Source organism: Engraulis encrasicolus, chromosome 7, assembly GCF_034702125.1.
Source record: "Engraulis encrasicolus isolate BLACKSEA-1 chromosome 7, IST_EnEncr_1.0, whole genome shotgun sequence".
NCBI classification, from domain to species: domain Eukaryota; kingdom Metazoa; phylum Chordata; class Actinopteri; order Clupeiformes; family Engraulidae; genus Engraulis; species Engraulis encrasicolus.
The window spans coordinates 1,852,547-1,873,419 of NC_085863.1; the positions used below are offsets into that span (position 1 = coordinate 1,852,547).

Genomic DNA, 20,873 nt, shown 5'->3' on the forward strand with positions numbered 1-20,873 from the left:
GGTAAAGTGACACGCACACAGGTAGGCCTACTCCTAAACATATAATCGCATGTAACTACCAAATCTATCTGGGGCTGAATAAAGGAACAAAGTACACCAGGACTAAATAAATAAATAAATGGTTTGCAAACCCCAGACCTTCCTTTCAACCTGCCCCTACTTGTACAACATGAGACAACGCAAGAGACCTTGAAGGAAGTCAGGCATAGGAATATTATAAATAGTACACATCAATAATATGGAAATAATGCAAATTCCTATATGTATGTGTGTTGTATAATAGTCATCTCTGTGTGTGTGTGTGTGTGTGTGTGTGTGTGTGTGTGTGTGTGTGTGTGTGTGTGTGTGTGTGTGTGTGTGTGTGTGTGTGTGTGTGTGTGTGCGTGCGTGCGTGCGTGTGTGTGTGTGTGTGCGTGCGTGCGTGCGTGCGTGCGTGCGTGTGTGTGTGTTGGGCTGTGGTGGGGTCCGTTGCTCCATGGTCCTTGGGACCTGTGCCCCCTGGGCTTGGGCCCGTCCATGAATCCACCCTCGCTCAGTTGACTCTGATGAAGATGGCTTGCCATCGAAACGTTAGTCCCTAACATGTTGTGCACTTGAATTAAAAAGAAAAAACATTCCATCTGAGCTGCTCCGGTGTCTTCTCTTTGTTCAATAGTCCAATAATATCAGAGGAGCTGATGGTTTTATACAAAGCCACTCACAGGTATTTAGGTTCAGGGTAGGCTATTGGTTACAGCCCCTGGAGCTGTGTGTGATTAGATCAGTGTTTCTCAACCAGGGTGCCGCAAGCATACATCATGTAATATAATACATATTTCTCTACATTAATACATAAATGCGTAGTCAGTGGAATCTTTCATCTGCCATTTACGCACAATAAAATAAATGTAGGTTGGCCCACTAAGCTGCAACTTTGAACATAGGGTGTGTGACATCTCCAAATGTGTTACTTTTCTAAGCTTGTGTGGTATCGGATGCGATGCCATGTTACGGCTTGTTGGTTTGGGGTGCCTTGACATTTTTCATGGATTGAAAGGGTGCCTCGCCTAAAAAAGGTTGAGAAACACTGTGTTAGATGGTCAGGAGAGCACCCTGCCACCTGCTTCGATACCTGCAGTCTTCCAATCAGAAAAACTTTCTAACCATCAGCACACTGATGCCCACAAGCCTCCACTTTACATGTGACATTATTTTTAAAATAATAATACTGGCTGGCAGCATCTCATGCGGTTTATAATGCAGGCAGCCTATTTTGAAGTGAGAGCAGAGGTGATGCAACTGGGGTGTCAGTTGTGTCAGAAAACAACATGTTCCATGTAATGATGGTTTAGTCGCATGTTTTAAGTTTTTTTTTCGCCCAAAGATTTGACGTGTACCAATCAAGAGGGCAGATAAGTTTGTTAAACCTCTGGCCGACCACTGGATTCAGGGTCCAAGTCCAGCTTCAGCACGTGGACCTATCGCAGCAGGTCATTTGGAGAGAAGGAGGCGGGCCTTGCTGTCACAGGACGACGTCACGCCCCCAACTGTCACTCGCGGAAGAGCGACTCCACGCCGTCCAATCAGATCACGCCGCGTCCTGGGCCCAATGGTTAGGTGAGGAACAAGCCGGGTGACTGCAAAAGAGACAGCGCAAGAAGTCTGTGAAGTCAAGTGTGTATCCTGGATGAATTGTGAACGAATGATGTGTACACAGCAGTAGCAAGGCCGGTTTTGCTCTAACACGATCAACATATAGCTGTTGAAGGGTTATAACTAGACCCAAGAGGAAGTGATCCCGTTGTTCAAGAACGTGCAAAGACAGAAACAACCCGAGCACTGAAGCCAGTCACAACCAAAATAACCTGGCGCTTCGAGGTAAGTTCCAACATGTCGGTGTGCTAGATAGTTTGAATAGAAGCGTTTCTAACACAAACATTCTTTCAACTGCACACGGTCCATTACTACCGTCAGATAAATTGCGACAGCAAAGTCAGCGTGTCTGACAATGCAGCCTTTTGCTAGCCAGTCAGCCAGCTAGCTCCATTACCTGAGTGATCAAATGTGCTGGCTTATTAGCATAGCTACCTAACGCTAGCAAGAGGACCACCTAATTGCATTCATTCATCCATTCATTCATTCATCCCAGTCTTCAACTGAAACAACTTACACACTTTCATGTAACTTTTCGTAAACGCTAACTGACTTTTCAGTTGTCAGTGCGACATAGCCGTGGCCTACTTCTTGAGGTCTTGAACAGTGTTGGTGAGAGAGAGCTAGCTACCACAACCTCACGCCGCGAAGCAGGCAATCAGCGATTCACACGTCGGTCTCTCAAGAGACTGGACCTTTCGATGCGCATCTGAAAGCCTGTGCGGAAGCATCTTTATCTGGGAAAGCGATCTTTCATGAACTTGAATCGCGTGGTTTTTATACCAGCTGTGGGCAGTGTCGTTGTTGATGTTAAAGGACAAGGTGGATGTATTTCCTGAGTGAAAACGGAAGGTGTCATTGGAAGTCAAGTCAATATGTTCATATTTTGCCATTGCAATGGAATATAATGTGTGGCAAAACGGCCTCCACAATATATGAGGACTGCTTCCTAATGTTTGTAGTGATGCAGCTTTGTGAATTGTCTTGTCAGCTGGCTGATCTGAATGTGTTGTCTCTGAATGCCGGTAAGTACAGGCAGTTCCTGAAGCCATCTGGTGCGTGGTGTCTATTTACATGCTCTCTCTCTCTCTCTCTCTCTCTCTCTCTCTCTCTCTCTCTCTCTCTCTCTCTCTCTCTCTCTCTCTCTCTCTCTCTCTCTCTCTCTCTCTCTCTCTCTCTCTCTCTCTCAGGTCACAATGAGGAAGATCACGATATGGAGTCTTCTCTGCCTTGCACTAGTAGCACTCTTGCCTTCTCAAACAGGTACAGCTGACATTTGCACATAAACAAACATATTAAAATGTTCACTGTGAGCCAGTTGGCCACTGGCTGCAGATATAGATTTGGGTGTTGGTGTCAGATCCAGGTGTGTGTGTGTGTGTGTGTGTGTGTGTGTGTGTGTGTGTGTGTGTGTGTGTGTGTGTGTGTGTGTGTGTGTGTGTGTGTGTGTGTGCGCGGGTGTGCGCGCGCGCGCGCGGCGATGTAGGTTTGGGTTTTGCTGTTTTGTGGCCATTAAACAGGATGCCACTGTAGTTGCGGAGGAGATTCACTTCCTGAATGTCAGATCCGTGTGTGTGTGTGTGTGTGTGTGTGGTCTGATCTCATGTTTGCGTGCCCCTTTTCCAGATTCTGTAGCGGTGATGTCTGTGGACCTGGGGAGTGAGTGGATGAAAATAGCGATAGTCAAACCAGGAGTGCCGATGGAGATCGTACTCAATAAGTAAGAAATGGCCATTCATAATCCTTTTCAACAAGGAATACATAACCTATTCATAATCATATTCATATTCTTATTCATTCATAAGAGCAGTCATAGGCATTCATATCGTAATGGGTGTCAGAACCATTCATAAATGTTTGAAAGTTTTGAACACTAAACGCAAACACTTAATGACAGAGAACGGCCATTAATTTCACACACCCTTAATATAAACACTTAAAGAGTAGGCTGGCTAATTTTACACATCCTAAATGCAAAGACTGTGGTGGATGGTTAACTTAAATATCAAACATTCAATTAAACAATCCTCTTTGAGTAGGATGGTCAACTTAACAAATCCCAAATGCAAAGACTGTGGTGGATGGTTAACTGAAATATCAAATGTAAACACTTAATTAACCAATCCACTTTGGTTAGGAGTAGGATGGTCAACTTCCCAAATACTAAATGTAAACACCTGCTGGCTGAGGAGGGTAGCTGACGCCCCAGATCCTAAATGTTAGCTGAGACTGAGACTGAGCTGTGTGTAGATCCTAAATGTTACACGCCCCCCTCCCCCCTGAGACTGACCTGTGTCTCCTTGTTCTTCTCCACAGGGAGTCTCGGAGGAAAACGCCGGTAGCCGTCTGCCTGAAGGACAACGAGCGTCTGTTTGGAGATAGCGCCGTTGGAGTGGTACGTACCCATACACTTCCCCTCTGCAGCCCTCAGACTACCTGTAGTGAGGACAGTGTCCCTCCATAGCCCTCAGACTAGCTGTGGTGAAAAAAGGGAAAGTGAAAGCCCATTTGGAAACTCCAATTCCCATTTTCATTGTGACACAGCACTCCACAGCACACAAGTGAACACTGCACACTGCACACAACGAAATTGCATTTATGCCTCACCCGTGCAAGGGGGCAGCCCTCAGTGGCGTCCCATGGGGAGCAGTGCGGTGGGACGGTACCATGCTCAGGGTACCTCAGTCATGGAGGAGGATGGGGGAGAGCACTGGTTGATTACTCCCCCCACCAACCTGGCGGGTCGGGAGTCGAACCGGCAACCTCTGGGATGCAAGTCTGACGCCCTAACCGCTCACCCATGACTGCCCTAAGACAGTGCCATTAGAGTGGTATTTGTCCTTGCATGCCTCAGATTATCAGTGTTGTGCTGTGCTGTTTTGTTTTTCTTCTTCTGGAGGTACAACTATACTTGAAGAGTATGAAGCAGCAAAGTAGTGTTAAGCCGGGCGACGTTCTAAGATAGAATCTTGCCCGTTCAAAGAGTCGGACACGATTTAAAATGTTTGTAGTTTGAGCCCGGCTTTACTGCTGGTCAATACAGTTATGATTTCCTCTCTCTGTTATTGGTGCCTCAGCATGTAAATGAAGAACAGCATTGCTCACCAATGAGAACGAGCAGCAACCTTTTAACGTCATCTGCAAGTTTTTTTATTTATTTTACAAGAAGAAAACTGTAACTGTGTGTGTCTGCGCGTGCGTGCGTGTGTGTGTGTGTGTGTGTGTGTGTGTGTGTGTGTGTGTGTGTGTGTGTGTGTGTGTGTGTGTGTGTGTGTGTGTGTGTGTGTGTGTGTGTGTGTGTGTGTGTGTGTTTGCAGTCTGTGAAGAACCCCAAGGTGGTGTATCGCTACATCCAGAGCCTGCTGGGTAAGCGCCATGACAACCCCCAGGTGGCGCTATACAGCAAGCGCTTCCCAGAACACCAGCTGGAGAAGGACACAGAGAGAGACACCACCGTCTTCAGACACTCCCAGTAAGACAACAGCTTGATTGGGGAGCACACCATAAACAGATGTATGGTTGTACAGTATAGTATAATATTAGCAAAGACTTTCTGTGTTTGAATGTCTCTGGTATTAGTACAGTATCTGCTTTCCCTTTGTTTATAAGGCGCTTTAGTAGCTGTTAGAAAATGACCCAGCTAGACGAAACAACACTGTTTCAGCAGATATTTATGATTTAGTGAATCTGTAAAGTAGATTAACCAATCCACTTTGAGGAGGATGGTCAACTTAACAAAAACGAAATGTGAACTGCTGATGTCTAATGCCATTGAACCTCGAACCTACTTGTACTACTGACCCACCCAGTTAGCTCATCACTGCTTACTGCAGGTGTCGTTGAATTCAGTGTAATCTACGTGTCCTGCTTTGCATGCTCTTGATGATGGCAGTTGGACGTTATGAATACTGATGCTGTTTTTACTTGAATGCTGATGTTAGTCTGTGCTGTCATACTGGACGCTGATGTTAGTCTGTGCTGTCCTACTGGACGCTGATGTTGATGTGTGCTGCTCCACAGAGAGACGGTCTACTCTCCAGAGGAGATCCTGGGCATGGTCCTGAACGACTCCAGATCTCTCGCTCAGGACTTCGCAGGTTTGTGTTTATCTCGAACTCCTAATTTGATTTTTAAAGTGTCAGGTGGGTTGGCACAGTGCCCAGAGCATCCATACGGCAGCACAGTCTGGTCAATATTTACATTAAAAATGATATTTATAAAATGGCCCTGTCTTGTTGAGTGTCTTGACCTAACTGTGCACTTTTCTTTTTTGTGGATTGCGCAGAGCAAGTCATTAAGGATGCGGTGATCACCGTGCCGGCGTTTTTTAATCAGGCGGAGCGTAGGGCAGTCCTGCAGGCGGCCCAGATCGCGGGCCTGAAGGTCCTTCAGCTCATCAACGACAACACGGCCGTCGCCCTGAACTACGGCGTCTTCAGGAGGAAGGACATCAACGCCACGCAACAGGTAACGCCACAAGGCACAGTGCATACACCTCCACAGGTAACGCCAAAAGGCATAGTGCATACACCTCCACAGGTAACGCCACAAGGTCTAGTTTATACTCCACAGGTAACGCCACAGGGTCTGGTTTATACTCCACAGGTAACACCACAAGGCATAGTGCATACACCTCCACAGGTAACGCCACAAGGCCTAGTGTATACACCTCCACAGGTAACGCCACAAGGTCTAGTTTATACACCTTCACAGGTAACGCCACAAGCTCTAGTTTATACTCCACAGGTAACGCCACAAGGTCTAGTGTATACACCTCCCCTACAGGTAACGCCACAAGGCCTCAACTCAACAGGTAACGCCACAAGGTCTAGTTTATACACCTTCACAGGTAACGCCACAAGGCACAGTGTATACAGCACAGGTAACGCCACAAGGCCTAGTTTATACTCCACAGGTAACGCCACAAGGTCTAGTTTATACTCCACAGGTAACGCCACAAGGTCTAGTTTATACACCTTCACAGGTAACGCCACAAGGCACAGTGTATACAGCACAGGTAACGCCACAAGGCCTAGTTTATACACCTCCACAGGTAACGCCACAAGGTCTAGTGTATACACCTCCCCAGGTAACGCCACAAGGTCTAGTGTATACACCTCCACAGGTAACGTCATAAGGCACAGTGTATACACCTCCCCAGGTAACGCCACAAGGTCTAGTGTATACACCTCCACAGGTAACGCCACAAGGTCTAGTGTATACACCTCCACAGGTAACGCCACAAGGTCTAGTGTATACACCTCCCCTACAGGTAACACCACAAGGTCTAGTGTATACTCCACAGGTAACACCACAAGGTCTAGTTTATACTCCTCCACAGGTAACACCACAAGGCCTAGTTTATACACCTCCACAGGTAACGCCACAAGGCCTAGTGTATACACCTCCACAGGTAACGCCACAAGGTCTAGTTTATACTCCACAGGTAACGCCACAAGGTCTAGTTTATACTCCACAGGTAACGCCACAAGGCCTAGTGTATACTCCACAGGTAACGTCATAAGGACATCCACTCCTCAGCACAGGTAACGCCAGAAGTCTGGCTGGGTTGAGGCTAGTTTAAACTCCTCAGACTTAGACAAATCATGCTGACTATAAGGTGTTAGAAATATGCAAACGTCTTTAACGTCTAAGTCTGTGTGGTACCTTGCTTGCCTTGGTCTACATTTCTTCTGCACTCACGTGATGTTTTATTATTGATTGACTGTCTGGGTTTCTGTATGTTTCCTCCCTGCAGAACGTGATGTTCTATGACATGGGTTCCGGCAGCACCACGGCGACCATCGTGACGTACCAGACGGTGAAGACCAAAGAGTTCGGAGTTCAGCCCCAGCTGCAGATCAGAGGCGTCGGGTGAGGCTCTCTTTTCCACCTTATTTCCACCTAGCCGTCGGGTGAGGCTCTCTTTTCCACCTTGTTTCCACCTAGGCGTCGCGTGAGGCCCTCTTTTCCACCTTGTTTCCACCTAGGCGTCGGGTGAGGCTCTCTTTTCCACCATATTTCCACCAAACCCTCGGGTGAGGCTCTCTTTTCCACCTTATTTCCACCTAGCAGTCGGGTGAGGCTCTCTTTTCCACCTTATTTCCACCTAGCAGTCGGGTGAGGCTCTCTTTTCCACCTTATTTCCACCAAAGCCTCGGGTGAGGCTCTCTTTTCCACCTTATTTCCACCTAGCAGTCGGGTGAGGCTCTCTTTTCCACCTTATTTCCACCTAGCAGTCGGGTGAGGCTCTCTTTTCCACCTTATTTCCACCGAGTCGTCGGGTGAGGCTCTCTTTTCCACTTGAAGCGATACTGTTGGTATCCTGTAGGGGGCAGATGCCCACCATGTTTTCCACCATTATTTGGCTGTACCACAACATCAACATGGCAGTTTGGAAGGTCGCCCCTCACGGTTTTGTCCATTTTGCACTGTACCCATGCATCTGCGTACCTTGTCTCAGGTGTTCTCCCTCACCCAAAATTCACATAGAATACCCATCCCCACTGATCCCTGTACTTGCTTAGAACACACACAGACACACACACACACACACACACACACACACACACACACACAGACGAGGACACAGGTTGTAAATGTTTCTAACTCCTCCTAACTGTCGTCTGTGTGTGCTGTAGGTTTGACCGTACTCTGGGTGGGTTTGAGATGGAGCTGCGTCTGCGTGACCACCTGGCTCAGCTGTTTAACGAGCAGAAGAAATCCAAGAAGGACGTGCGGGAGAACCCCAGGGCCATGGCCAAACTGCTGAAGGAGGCCCAGAGACTCAAGACTGTCCTCAGCGCCAACGCAGAATTCAATGCACAGGTGAAGTAGACCACAGGTCATGACTATCGAATATGTTATAGGCCACAACATTCACCCTATCCTGCAATGGTGAAGAATGTTTTAAAAAGTCCTGTCTCAGGGGGGTGTTGTGGTGCAGCGCGCTAAGCCCCCCACACTTGGGCTTGCATGCCGCATGGGGACGCCGGTTCAAGTCCGGCCGGGGTCATTTCCCAACCCTACCCCATCTCTCTCCACACTCGCTTCCCGTCACACCTTCACTGTCCTATCCGAAATAAAGGCCCAAAAAACCCATAAAAAAATATCTTTAAAAAAAAAAAGTCCTGGTTCCGGACTGTGATCCGGATCACTATCAAAATGTAATCACTATGTAAAATGTAATCTGTTCATAACTTTTTGTTTTAGTAGACCAGTGTTTCTCAAACTTTTTCAGACCGAGGACCACTTTGTCCCCCCAAAAATGTTCAGGGACCACCTGTCAACTGAATTGACAGTTGACGGGTGCTAATTTGACACTGCTCATTTTGATGCAGATCACTTACTTTTTATTCAAAGTTTTTTATTTTATTATAAGCCTGTCTTATTGTGTTGAAAACATGAAAATGTTACAAATATAGTCCACTGCTAGCTTATCTTGGAAAAGTAGAAATCCTCTCGTGGACCACCTTAGCTCTGTCGCGGACCACTAGTGGTCCCCGGACCACACTTTGAGAATCACTGTAGTAGACAGATGGACAGAAAACATAACCTCCTTGGCGCCGGTCACTAAAACTCTGTGGTGTTGCAGGTGGAGGGGCTGATGGATGACATCGACTTCAAGGCCAAGGTGACGCGGTCGGAGTTTGAGGAGCTGTGTCTGGACCTCTTCGACAGGGTACCAGGACCCATCCAGGACGCCCTCGCCTCCTCAGAGATGTCTCTGGTGAGGAACACAGTTGTGTGTGTGTGTGTGCGTGTGCGTGTGCGTGTGTGTGTCCATTCAAAACGCTCTCATCTCCTTCAGAGTTGGTGTCACAAGTGTGTGTGTTTGCTTGCGTGAAGATGTTTATGAGTGAGGGGTAGACATGGTAAAGCGGTTTGAGTGTTCGGAAAGCGCTATTTAAATACAGTCCATTTGCCTTTGGGGTTGCTGTGACTGATTTGACTGATTTGATTGGTCCTCTGCAGGATGAGATCGAGCAGGTGATCTTGGTGGGAGGAGCTACGCGGGTTCCGAAGGTGCAGGAGGTTCTACTCAAGGCCGCACGCAAGTATGTCATCAAGATACTCACACGACACTTGAGATACTCAACACTCAAGATATTCAGATGCCACACAAGATATTCACACCACACTTGAGATATTCAACACTCAAGATATTCACACGCTCAGGATATTCACATGACACTCTGTTATAATGTATTCATTTTATGATGATTATTGTTATTGTCCACAGGGAGGAGTTGGGTAAGAATATCAACGCTGACGAGGCCGCTGCCATGGGAGCTGTCTACCAGGCCGCCGCCCTCAGCAAGGCCTTCAAGGTCAAACCCTTCATCGTCAGGGACGCCGCCCTCTTCCCCATACAGGTGAGGCCACACCTCCTACTGGGGCGGGGTTCGAACCTGTGACCATCATTGTGAGGGAAACCCCACCCACGATCTTCCATAAAATACAAAGGTCCATGGGACCCATAGATGTCCTAGGACGTTCAGGGTCCATATGTATGTGAGCTCTCTGGCCAAACCAGCTCCAGCGTGCGAGCAGGCGCTGCGTGCTCCCCAGTTCAAAAGCCCACTTCCCAGGTGACTCTCCCGGGGTGCGTTGCAATATGTGACCTTGTCTCCTCCACTTGCGCTTGTCTCCTCGTCCTGCCTCCTGGCCCCTCCTCCGTGGAGAAAACGATAAAGTTTCCCAGCTGTCAGCCTAGCCACATCAACTTTTGAGGGACTGTTTTTCATTCAACATCCCAATTTCAAATGAGAAGCAGACTCTACAATTGAGCTTTTGCAAGATATTGAAATATAATGCTTTTGTCAGTGATGTCATCATGACGTATTACTTCCTGGTACGAGGAGAGAAGCCACAGACATCATATATGAAGACTAGATACGTCATCGCGTATTTCAAGCACGTCCGCACAGGTCGGCCATATTAGAGCAGCCTAAACTCTCCACAGACCCTCCGTTACAGCTGAAGTAAAGTGAAGAGTTGAAACGTTGGGATACTTAAAAATGTATTCTGTTGCTTCGCTGAAATATTGACACGTGTTTATAAATGGTAGGGCTCCTTAAGACTGGGGTAAAACGCCCAGGAGAGTAATAGGCCTATGCTTCCCACTTAAAGATCGCCTCTCAACGTAATTTAATTAATATTGCCGTGTTCCCAATTGTTATTGAATGTGTTACGCGTTGGTCCTGTTTTAAAAAACGTTCTGGTTGCTTTGTTTCAAGACGTTTTTGCAAGCTGGCAAGGTGGCTTGTGGAGAAACGAGAGAGTGTTCCGTGTTTCTCGTGGAAATGCGTCTCTGATTGGCTCACTCCTCCTGCTCTCAAAGAAACGCGTCTCTGATTGGCTCAGTCCTCCAGCCTTGGGAGAGAATGTAATGGCAAACAGAGTCGCCACTTCCCCTGGTGGTACTGCACTATAGGGGCGCCAGCGGAGGCGTGCAGGCTCCATTCAGGGCTGTGCTCTTTCGACAGCGACCCCTAGGCGAGCTGTAGGCACGGAGCAACCGGAGTGAGCAGGCTTTATGTATGAGGCTTTGGGCTGTGTGTGTACCTGAGAGTAGCAACCAGCTGATAGCTAAGCTAAGCTATGTTTCGGACCACCAGACGTTGCTTGTTTTGAAAACAAGCAGAAAAAAATTACTCAACATGTTTTTAGATAAATGGGTCGATATAAACCTTTGTGGGCAACGCCTTCTTTCGACGTGACGAAACACAGAAAGGCTTTCGTGATTCGCTCGTTTCTCTGCATTATTGATGTAAATTGGGAAACACCGGGAAACACAGCCAGGAGAGTTGACGCACCGCTATGAGAGCCTTGCAAGTGAGTTTAACTTGGGGTGACCGTCCGATCTTCGAAAGGAGTGAGTAAAACTGAGTTTTATCGGAAGTTGGCCTTTAACCTATTTGTCCAAAAAAATAGATAGACCTAGAGCTAATACACATTTTAATCATTGCTGTGCATTACGTTGACGGCATGGATATATTCATTGCATCAAATTATAGACGACAGAGATGACGTACTGGAAGAGAGATGTAGCCTACAGCGCAACAAGTTAATTCTATCTGGATGGCTTTTGCGTCACGACTCATTTTGAACACAAGGTGGAGCTGTCGAAACCAAAGCAGAATGTAGACTAAAGTGAACGTTTATCTGTTATTTTACTGAAAATATAAAAGATTACTTTGTGCATTTGTTTATGGGGTCTATTTAATTACCTGAATAAGCCTACTGAATTATATTATACATGATTTTAGACCTATGAACATTATAATATAATGTAATATAATATAATAATAATGTGGATATGCATCACTATGCAGTATCAACATATACTTTCGTTTGGAATTTTTTATATTGTGTAAAAAACCAACCATTTCGAAAATCGAAATAAATTTGAGGGAATTATGGCCATCTGAAGAGTATACAACACCAAAAACTCATTGCAACTGGTTGAGCCAGCAGGCTGCTCTATCATGGCCGCCATGCGCGGACGTTCGGCTTGCATGACGGGAACGCGGACGACGCATCTAGTCTTATATGATGTCTGTGAGAGAAGCAAGTGGAGGAGGCAAGGTCACATATTGCAACGCACTCCCGCTTCCCTTCCAATATGGCTTCCACTGTTCTTAAAGGCAGAGCCTCAAAAGGTAGTCGGTGCCCCCATGTGGTGTGGATGTGGTAGTGTGCTGACTAGTCCATGCAACTAACACAACATCCCTCCGTAACGCACTCCTTCACACTGCCTTCCCCATCCGGAACCTTCTCACACTCTTGGTGTCCCTCACATACTCCACAATCCTATGATATACTGGAAGCATAATGGGCAGATGCTGTAATGTAATGTAATGTGTCTCTCCTGTGTTACCAGGTTGAGCTCAGCTGAGAGTCTGAAGCATAACAAGAGTATAATGTAATGCAATGCCTGTCCTCTCCTCTCCTCTCCTCTCCTCTCCTCTCCTCTCCTCTCCTCTCCTCTCCTCTCCTCTCCTCTCCTCTCCTCTCCTCTCCTCTCCTCTCCTCTCCTCTCCTGTGTTACCAGGTTGAGTTCAGCAGGGAGGCAGAGGAGGAGGACGGCTCCAGGAGTCTGAAGCATAACAGGCGTGTGTTGTTCCAGCGCATGTCCCCCTACCCCCAGAGGAAGGTCATCACCTTCAACAGATACACTGACGACTTCCACTTCAACATCAACTACGGAGACCTCAGCTTCCTCAAGGAGCACGACCTCAGGTGAGATGCCCAGATGATGAACACATTACACTTAAGAATTTAGTAAGTTAAACTCTACATCAACTAACACATTAAACTTAGTCACTTATTAAATTATACTCCATATTAACTATGGAGACCTCACCTGAAGGAGCACGATCTCAGGTGAGGTGGCCAGATGACAAGTTACCGCAACATCAATTAACACATTAACTTTAATAACTTAGTGAGTTAAAGTCAACATCAATTAACACATTAACTTTAATAACTTGGTGAGTTAAACTCAACATCAATTAACACATTAACTTTAATAACTTGGTGAGTTAAACTCAACATCAATTAACACATTAACTTTAATAACTTAGTGGGTTAAGCTCAATATCAATTAACACATTAACTTTAATAACTTAGTGAGTTAAGCTCAATATCAACTACAGAGATCTCAGCTTCCTCAAGGAGCACGAGCTCAGGTGAGGATGACTTGGTGGATCACTAAAACTCTATCAACTAACACATTAAACGTAATAACTTAAACTCCATCAACAACGGCAACTAAGACATTAGCTTCCTAAAGGAACACAATCTCAGCTGAGGTAGCTGAATGGTAGCAACATGCGGGTGATGACAAGGTGAAGGGCCTCCTCCCATACCTCTTTGACAGCACTGTGAAGCGCTATCGGCTCTGACCATTTCGGTTACCCCCACACACTGGTGCTGGCCATTTCATCATCACAACAGAGCATGGATAATAGAATAGAATAGACTTTGTTGTCATGCCAGCATGAAAATTGCCTTTGGTCTCACAGAATAAAAACAGAATATAAACACAAATTGACACAAATAGACAAAACATACAAATCCCTGCATCCACCCACAAGGGACTGTGCTGACAAAATAGAACTCTATAATCGGCAGACGGAATCCACGGACAACGACGCCGTTGTGCAGTGTTGTATTGAAAACAGTGGACCACGCATCAATTGAGCACAGCATTAGCTACCTTGGCCTATTATAGTACAAAAGACTATATTAATTGTGAGGGTTGTAAAAAATAGAGGACATTAAATAACTTCCTTTCTCTGTGCGTGTGCGTGTGTGTGTGCAGTGCGTTCGGCTCCCTGAACCTGACCACGGTGAAGTTGATGGGTGTGGGCGGCAGCTTTAAGAAGCACAGCGACGCCGAGTCCAAAGGCATCAAGGCCCACTTCAACATGGACGAGAGTGGGGTACTACTGCTGGACAGGGTAAGACTCAATAACCTTGAGGCTTCATATTATACACATATACATACAGGGAAAGGCTTTACATTACAGCCTCATTACAGTACTGTAATAGTAAGAGTCTAAAGGCATCAAGGCCACTCCAACATGGATGAGAGCAGAGTACTGCTGCTGGACAGAGTAAGATCTCCGCAAGCTTGAGGCTACATATTGCACTAGGCTCTACACAGAATTGTCAGGATTTATTGACCAAAGTTAACTTTTTAGTGTGGCTGTAAAAAGTTCTTGTTATTCTTGGCCACCATATCAGGTCACAGTATGCTGATGTCATGGCTGTTTATTTGCCAAATCTTCTCGTTAACGTGGTTGTGATGTCTCAGGTGGAGTCCAGGTTATTCATGGTTGTGATGTCTGCTGTCTGTAGGTGGAGTCCGTGTTTGAGACTATTGTGGAGGAGAAGGAGGAGGAATCCACACTGACCAGTAAGTTCTAAGTTCTTCACTTCCCTCTAAAGATTACATTATTACATTACATTGCATTTGGCAGACGCTTTATACTGTAACCAAAGCGACTTACAAACGAGGACATAATCACAGCCAGCATCACTAGCAGACACAAAGTGCACAGGAGATATACAGAACAACAAGTGCAGATGCAAAGAATGATTCGATTTTTTTGTAAAGTAGAGTACACACACACACTCACACACACACACATACACATCATGTCAACAGTCTGCCCTGGGGCTAGGGCAGCTCAAACATTAGGGCGCTATCACACAGAACGCGGATTTTACAGTAGGAGGCGGATGTATTCTATTGTTTGTCAATGAAAATGAGCGGATTACGCGTCTGATATCAGCGCAAGGCGGGTTGCAGATTCTCCGCCTCTCCGCGCCGGGCGGATCGAGTTGAAAAAAGTTCAACTCAAGGCGGAAAACCCGCGGCGGATTTCCAGATGTTCGATAGGAGACCGTTATCAACATTCATATCAGATTCCCTATCCAATTAGGAGAGCAAGGAAAGAGCTCGTCTTCTATTCATTTTACATAGATGAATGGACAAAGCATTTTGTGTAGGCCTATGTTTTCACATTAATGACACAACACCATCGATTAGGCTACGTTGCGAGTGACGGTTGTCGTTACGTTGCCTAGTCACCGCATTCGAATAGGCAGTGGATCCGCGCTTGGTGTGGTCACTTCTGATTAATCAGCTGGACGCGCATCGCAGATTGTAGGCAGAAATCCGCGGTCTGTGTGATCTAGAAGAGGAGAGTCACAAAAGAGGAGAGTCTTTACTTGCTTAAAGAAACTTCAATCGACCGGTCTTCTCGTCATACCATATTGCACATTATTATGAATTCTCCCCTGATGCCCTGTGCCTGTGTGTCTACCTGATGTCCTGTGTGTCTACCTAATGTCCTGTGCCTGTGTGTCTACCTGATGCCCTGTGTGTCTACCTAATGTCCTGTGCCTGTGTGTCTACCTGATGTCCTGTGTGTCTACCTAATGCCCTGTGTGTCTACCTGATGCCCTGTGCCTGTGTGTCTACCTGATGCCCTGTGTGTCTACCTAATGTCCTGTGCCTGTGTGTCTACCTGATGTCCTGTGCCTGTGTGTCTACCTAATGCCCTGTGCCTGTGCCTGTGTGTCTACCTGATGCCCTGTGTGTCTACCTGATGCCCTGTGCCTGTGCCTGTGTGTCTACCTAATGTCCTGTGCCTGTGTGTCTACCTAATGTCCTGTGCCTGTGTGTCTACCTAATGCCCTGTGCCTGTGTGTCTACCTAATGCCCTGTGCCTGTGTGTCTACCTAATGTCCTGTGCCTGTGTGTCTACCTGATGCCCTGTGCCTGTGCCTGTGTGTCTACCTGATGTCCTGTGCCTGTGTGTCTACCTGATGTCCTGTGCCTGTGCCTGTGTGTCTACCTAATGCCCTGTGCCTGTGCCTGTGTGTCTACCTGATGCCCTGTGCCTGTGTGTCTACCTAATGCCCTGTGTGTCTACCTGATGCCCTGTGCCTGTGTGTCTACCTAATGTCCTGTGCCTGTGCCTGTGCCTGTGCCTGTGTGTCTACCTAATGCCCTGTGCCTGTGTGTCTACCTGATGCCCTGTGCCTGTGTGTCTACCTAATGTCCTGTGCCTGTGTGTCTACCTGATGCCCTGTGTGTCTACCTGATGTCCTGTGCCTGTGTGTCTACCTAATGCCCTGTGCCTGTGTGTCTACCTAATGCCCTGTGCCTGTGTGTCTACCTAATGCCCTGTGTGTCTACCTAATGCCCTGTGTGTCTACCTAATGTCCTGTGCCTGTGCCTGTGCCTGTGTGTCTACCTGATGCCCTGTACCTGTGCCTGTGTGTGTGTTTCAGAGCTTGGCAACACCATCCAGAGTCTGTTTGGAGGAGGCAACTCGGAGCCCAGTCCCAACGCCACCGAGCCTGTTCAGGTACGCTTAACGTGTGTGTGTGTGTGTGTGTGTGTGTGTGTGTGTGTGTGCGTGCACGTACATCGGCAACCTGCAAAGTCGCTAATTGGTTAGCAACGATGCCTTCAAGAAACGGGGTCTAGTCTGAGTGTTTGTTTGAGTGTTTATTTCAGTGTGATCATTCTGTGTGTGTGTTTTTAGGATGAGGAGGAGGTTCCCCCTGAGGCGGGTAAGGAGCAAGAGGAGGGGGAGGAGCAGAAGGAGACGCAGACAGGAGGAGGAGGAGGAGAAGAGGAGAAGCAGGAGGGAGGAGAGCAGACGGCAGAGGAGGCTCCTGCGGAGGAGAAGACGGAGGGAGCAGGAGCAGGAGAGGAGCCCGCTCCAGAGGTATGAGTCTTGAACACATGACCCTTAGAATATATAGACCCATGTCTGTCAAGGTAATGTAGTTCTAGAGGTGGGTATTGCCAAGGGGTTCGCGATGCGATTCACGATTCATATGCCACGATGCGATTATATCACGATGCATCGCGATACACTGCATCATTGCGATGCATCGCGATGCATTGCAATATTTACTTCAGTTTAAAAAAAAAAGCTTAGGCTGTATTCACTTCAGTAAATATGCAAGCTTATTTGCTTCAATAACTAGAAAAGCACCCAGAGTGTGCAGACCTCCGCCAAGGATGTTGATACTACTGTGCACATATATGAGTGTGTGATTTGTTTAACTTTTGTTTTGAGAAAGTTGAGGAAGTTTGCCATTCAATAGGCCTATAATGTAAAGAGAAAGGAGGATTAGAAAGGCTAACCGTTCGTGTAACCGAATCCCAAACGTTTCCACTGCGCATCCCCTTCTACATCCCCCTCCCCCAACGACATCAAAACAACCTAGAAACAGACCCTGAACGTCATACAAAATACACGTGTTTTTTTTATGTTGATGAACGTCGACCAAAATGCAATAGCCTGTGCTTTTTGTAATGAAGGTTGTTTGTAATTAAGGTGCTTGTTAACTTCTCTAAATAGGCTATAGAGTGATAGCTTTAAGCCTCATGACAAATTAAAAGCAAATATCGTTGTCAATTTAAACATCCCTCTCAGACTCATGGCGAATGTTTTAGGCTATTAGGTTATAGCAATCGTAGGCCCTATTAACCTAATCTAGCCTTATGCGCAAAAGGTAAAAATCAACCTACTTGAAAGCTTGTAATCACGCGCTAGAACTGCAGCCTAATTAGTGAAGGGAATGTAATGATTTTGACCAACAGCACTAAACAACCAAAGAAGGGTTAGGCCTATTTTTTTTTCCTACGATGGTATGCATTATTGTCATGGGTCACTGGTTGGTCTTGGCGCTGTCGGCTGAAGTGCATTTTCCTCTCCGTATTCCTCATGGGAAATCACTATTCACCGTTGTTAATCAGTTCACGTAGGCCTACATTGCTGTTGCGCTTTGAGGTCCATCTCGCAACTGTGGTTAACTTTAAATTCAGTGAAGGGGGTGTAATGCATTTGACCAGCATTGTGAACTTACACAGCCACAAATTCCATATTTTTGGCGATGGTAGGCTACCTAATTGTCAACCAAAATGATCTGCGGTGGTCACTGTCCATCTCGCAACAGTGCACTTCCACTTCACACACATTTTAGGCAGCGGTAATTAACAGGATTGCTTGTTAACTTCAACGAGGGTGTAGCCTACAGGTTGCCAGCTGATGAGCAACTTTTTAGGTTGATGTTGGAGCTGGCGTCAAATGAGACATTCGCAGCCCGTTCCGTAGGCAAGGCTACTGCTTACAATGGCGCAGGCAAATCCGTGTGGAATATTCGCCGGTGCTCGGCCATTATGCATCCTGTCGGGCATTGTGATCCCTGTCCATCTCGCAAACAACTTGGGGTTCACTTTAAATGTAGCTAAGGGGATGGAATGAATTTTACCAGAATTGTGAACGTACATTCTTATTTTGGCAAGGGAGCCTAATAAATTCGACAGCATTGTGAACCCAAGTCACAGTCCACAACAGCATTGTGAACTTACACGATCACATATTCCATATTTTTGACAACGTAATTAATTAGACAGAATTGCCAACCTAAACTATCTGCGGGAGTGGTCACTGTCCATCTCGCAACAGCAATGATAAAAATAAAGGCCAACACAATCACAAATTCCATATTTTTGGCAGCGGTGGTAATTCATTTGACAGGATGCTGCCTGCGGCTGAGCAACATTATGAAATGCACTTGGCGTTGGAGCTGGAGGCGGAGGCAAAAGTTCCTCCCTGTTGCTGAGAGAAGGAGTAGCATCCAACTTCAAACTAAGATACTAAGAAGAGACACTTAATAATAATTCAAATTAGACCCATGCGTTAACAAATAGGCTACTAGGCCTATATGTAGCTGTCCTTATATTAATTTCCCTCTGGATTAATAAATGATACTAAACAGGGTCGCGTGCTGTTCATTACGCGGTTCACTCAAAGCTCCCCGATCGTGTTTCCTACACTAACCAAACCATTATGCATTAGTGGAGTAGAGAGAGTGGATCTACGATTTTATTTGTGAAAACTCTGCGTCTTTGCTCTGCACGGTGCAGTGACTTCCAGAGCTATTTTTCTTCCCGTGTAGAAGCGCTGAATGACAAGGGGGAGGCATTCGATGTGCTCAGGGGGGGAGGAGGGAGATGTGATCCAGACCTGCCCCCCGCCCTGCACACTGCAGTTGAACATACTTGGAGTGAAGCGCAGGCACGCCAGTGCTCTGTGCTTGGGAGCTCGCGCGCACCTTGTGGCAGGCAGTGAAATAGCAGGGAACGAACGAACGAACAAACAGGGAAAAAATAGCAGGGAACGAACGAACACAGACAACACAGAGACTCAGGTGATCACATAACCTCCTGGCGGAGGTAAATATGCAAAGATACAGCTTACTTGTCAGTTGCTGTGTAGCATTCATAAGTCAAATTTTAAGTCACTTGGGAGGTTGGTAGCTTCCATTTATAAACTGAAGTAAAAAAAAAAAAAAAACAAGTTTGGTAACACTTTCTATGAAGCCCATATCTATAGCGTATTATGAGCGCATTTATAACAAATTATAATGCACATTATCATTACTTACAACGCATTACGACTACACCGATGATGTTTCATGATGCTTTATGTTAACAGTAATGAATAACCATGAATCTAGCTTATAATACTTTATAAATCCAAGGGTATTATGAGTGCTCATGACTTGATATAAACTACAGGCTGCCTGATGGGGCTTACAGTACATTATGATGCATTATAGATGTGCATTATAGATGCATCCATATGAACTTCACTTTACTTAGAGCACACATTGACGACTTATGATCTCACATGAAACATTATAGCATCTTATGAGTCCTTATGACAGGTTATCATCCAGGTCTGTTCATAGAGGGGTATAGGTGCTCATAATATACTATAAGCCCCATCAGGCAGCCTGTAGTTTATAACCAGTAATGAGCACTCATGACACCCTTGGATTTATAAGGAATTATAAGCTAGATTCATAGTTATTCATAACTGTTAATATAAAGCATCATGAAGCATTATGAGTGTAGTCATAATACGTTGTAAGTAATTATAATGTGCATTATAATTTGTTATAAATGCGCTTATAATGTTGGCTTTAAGTAAAGTGTTACCAAAAGGTTTAGTGAGCATTGGATGCAACTGGATAAACAGGCAGTCTAACCCTGAAAACGCCAATAGTGTACACAATTATCATATCTGAATTTACCCACATGGCAGTTTTCCCTTTCTAACATCTCCATGTGATCTTATTTTCAACAACTGTGGTCTGCTGTGTGTCATAAATAAACCATTTTGGCCATTAGGAACTAACCGAAGCTAACGCGGCTAACTGAAATAACATCATGATACTACAGACGAACTTGGCAACTTGTGTACAAATTCAGACCACTAAACAATCGTTTGGAAACAGGTCTTCAAAATCGTTATATTTATCAAAATGTTTAATGCCTTGTGAATTATTAAATGGAAAGTGTTTTAGTGGAGCCCAAACTCCAAAAAAATGACAAACAATGGATGTGTGACTAGGCGACTTCCTCCACATCAACAAAGATGCGTCACCTAGCAAGCCACTAGTGTTGCCAGATTGGGCGGTTTCCCGCCCAATTGGGCTGCTTAGGATGGCAGTGTGCGGGTAAAAATGGCATCTAGCAGAAAAACCAGCCCCATTTTTGCCATAGAAATCAAGAGAATTGGGCGGGATTTTGTGCTTCTAGGCGGGTTTTGAGCATGTTTTGGGCTGGAAATCATCAGCCTCATCTGGCAACCCTGACGGTGCCATCTAGTGGACTGGAGATGTATTTATTGTAG

At 46.0% G+C, this 20,873-nt stretch overlaps 1 protein-coding gene across 2 annotated transcripts in view; it reads left to right on the forward strand.

The window, feature by feature from the left end:
• The first annotated feature begins 1,609 nt into the window (after nucleotides 1-1,609).
• The window catches only part of hyou1 (hypoxia up-regulated 1), a 38,831-nt gene continuing 19,567 nt past the window's right edge, over nucleotides 1,610-20,873 (forward strand). For both annotated transcript variants that reach the window (XM_063202681.1, XM_063202680.1), the window contains exons 1-17: nucleotides 1,610-1,857; nucleotides 2,823-2,895; nucleotides 3,259-3,352; nucleotides 3,949-4,027; nucleotides 4,950-5,104; nucleotides 5,653-5,729; nucleotides 5,918-6,099; nucleotides 7,391-7,506; nucleotides 8,274-8,460; nucleotides 9,227-9,361; nucleotides 9,607-9,689; nucleotides 9,875-10,007; nucleotides 12,689-12,876; nucleotides 13,961-14,099; nucleotides 14,500-14,557; nucleotides 16,444-16,520; nucleotides 16,701-16,886. In XM_063202681.1, the coding sequence (XP_063058751.1) occupies nucleotides 2,829-2,895; nucleotides 3,259-3,352; nucleotides 3,949-4,027; nucleotides 4,950-5,104; nucleotides 5,653-5,729; nucleotides 5,918-6,099; nucleotides 7,391-7,506; nucleotides 8,274-8,460; nucleotides 9,227-9,361; nucleotides 9,607-9,689; nucleotides 9,875-10,007; nucleotides 12,689-12,876; nucleotides 13,961-14,099; nucleotides 14,500-14,557; nucleotides 16,444-16,520; nucleotides 16,701-16,886 (1,956 nt within the window). In that variant the 5' untranslated portion in view covers nucleotides 1,610-1,857; nucleotides 2,823-2,828. The remainder of the gene's footprint in view (nucleotides 1,858-2,822; nucleotides 2,896-3,258; nucleotides 3,353-3,948; nucleotides 4,028-4,949; nucleotides 5,105-5,652; nucleotides 5,730-5,917; nucleotides 6,100-7,390; nucleotides 7,507-8,273; nucleotides 8,461-9,226; nucleotides 9,362-9,606; nucleotides 9,690-9,874; nucleotides 10,008-12,688; nucleotides 12,877-13,960; nucleotides 14,100-14,499; nucleotides 14,558-16,443; nucleotides 16,521-16,700; nucleotides 16,887-20,873) is intronic.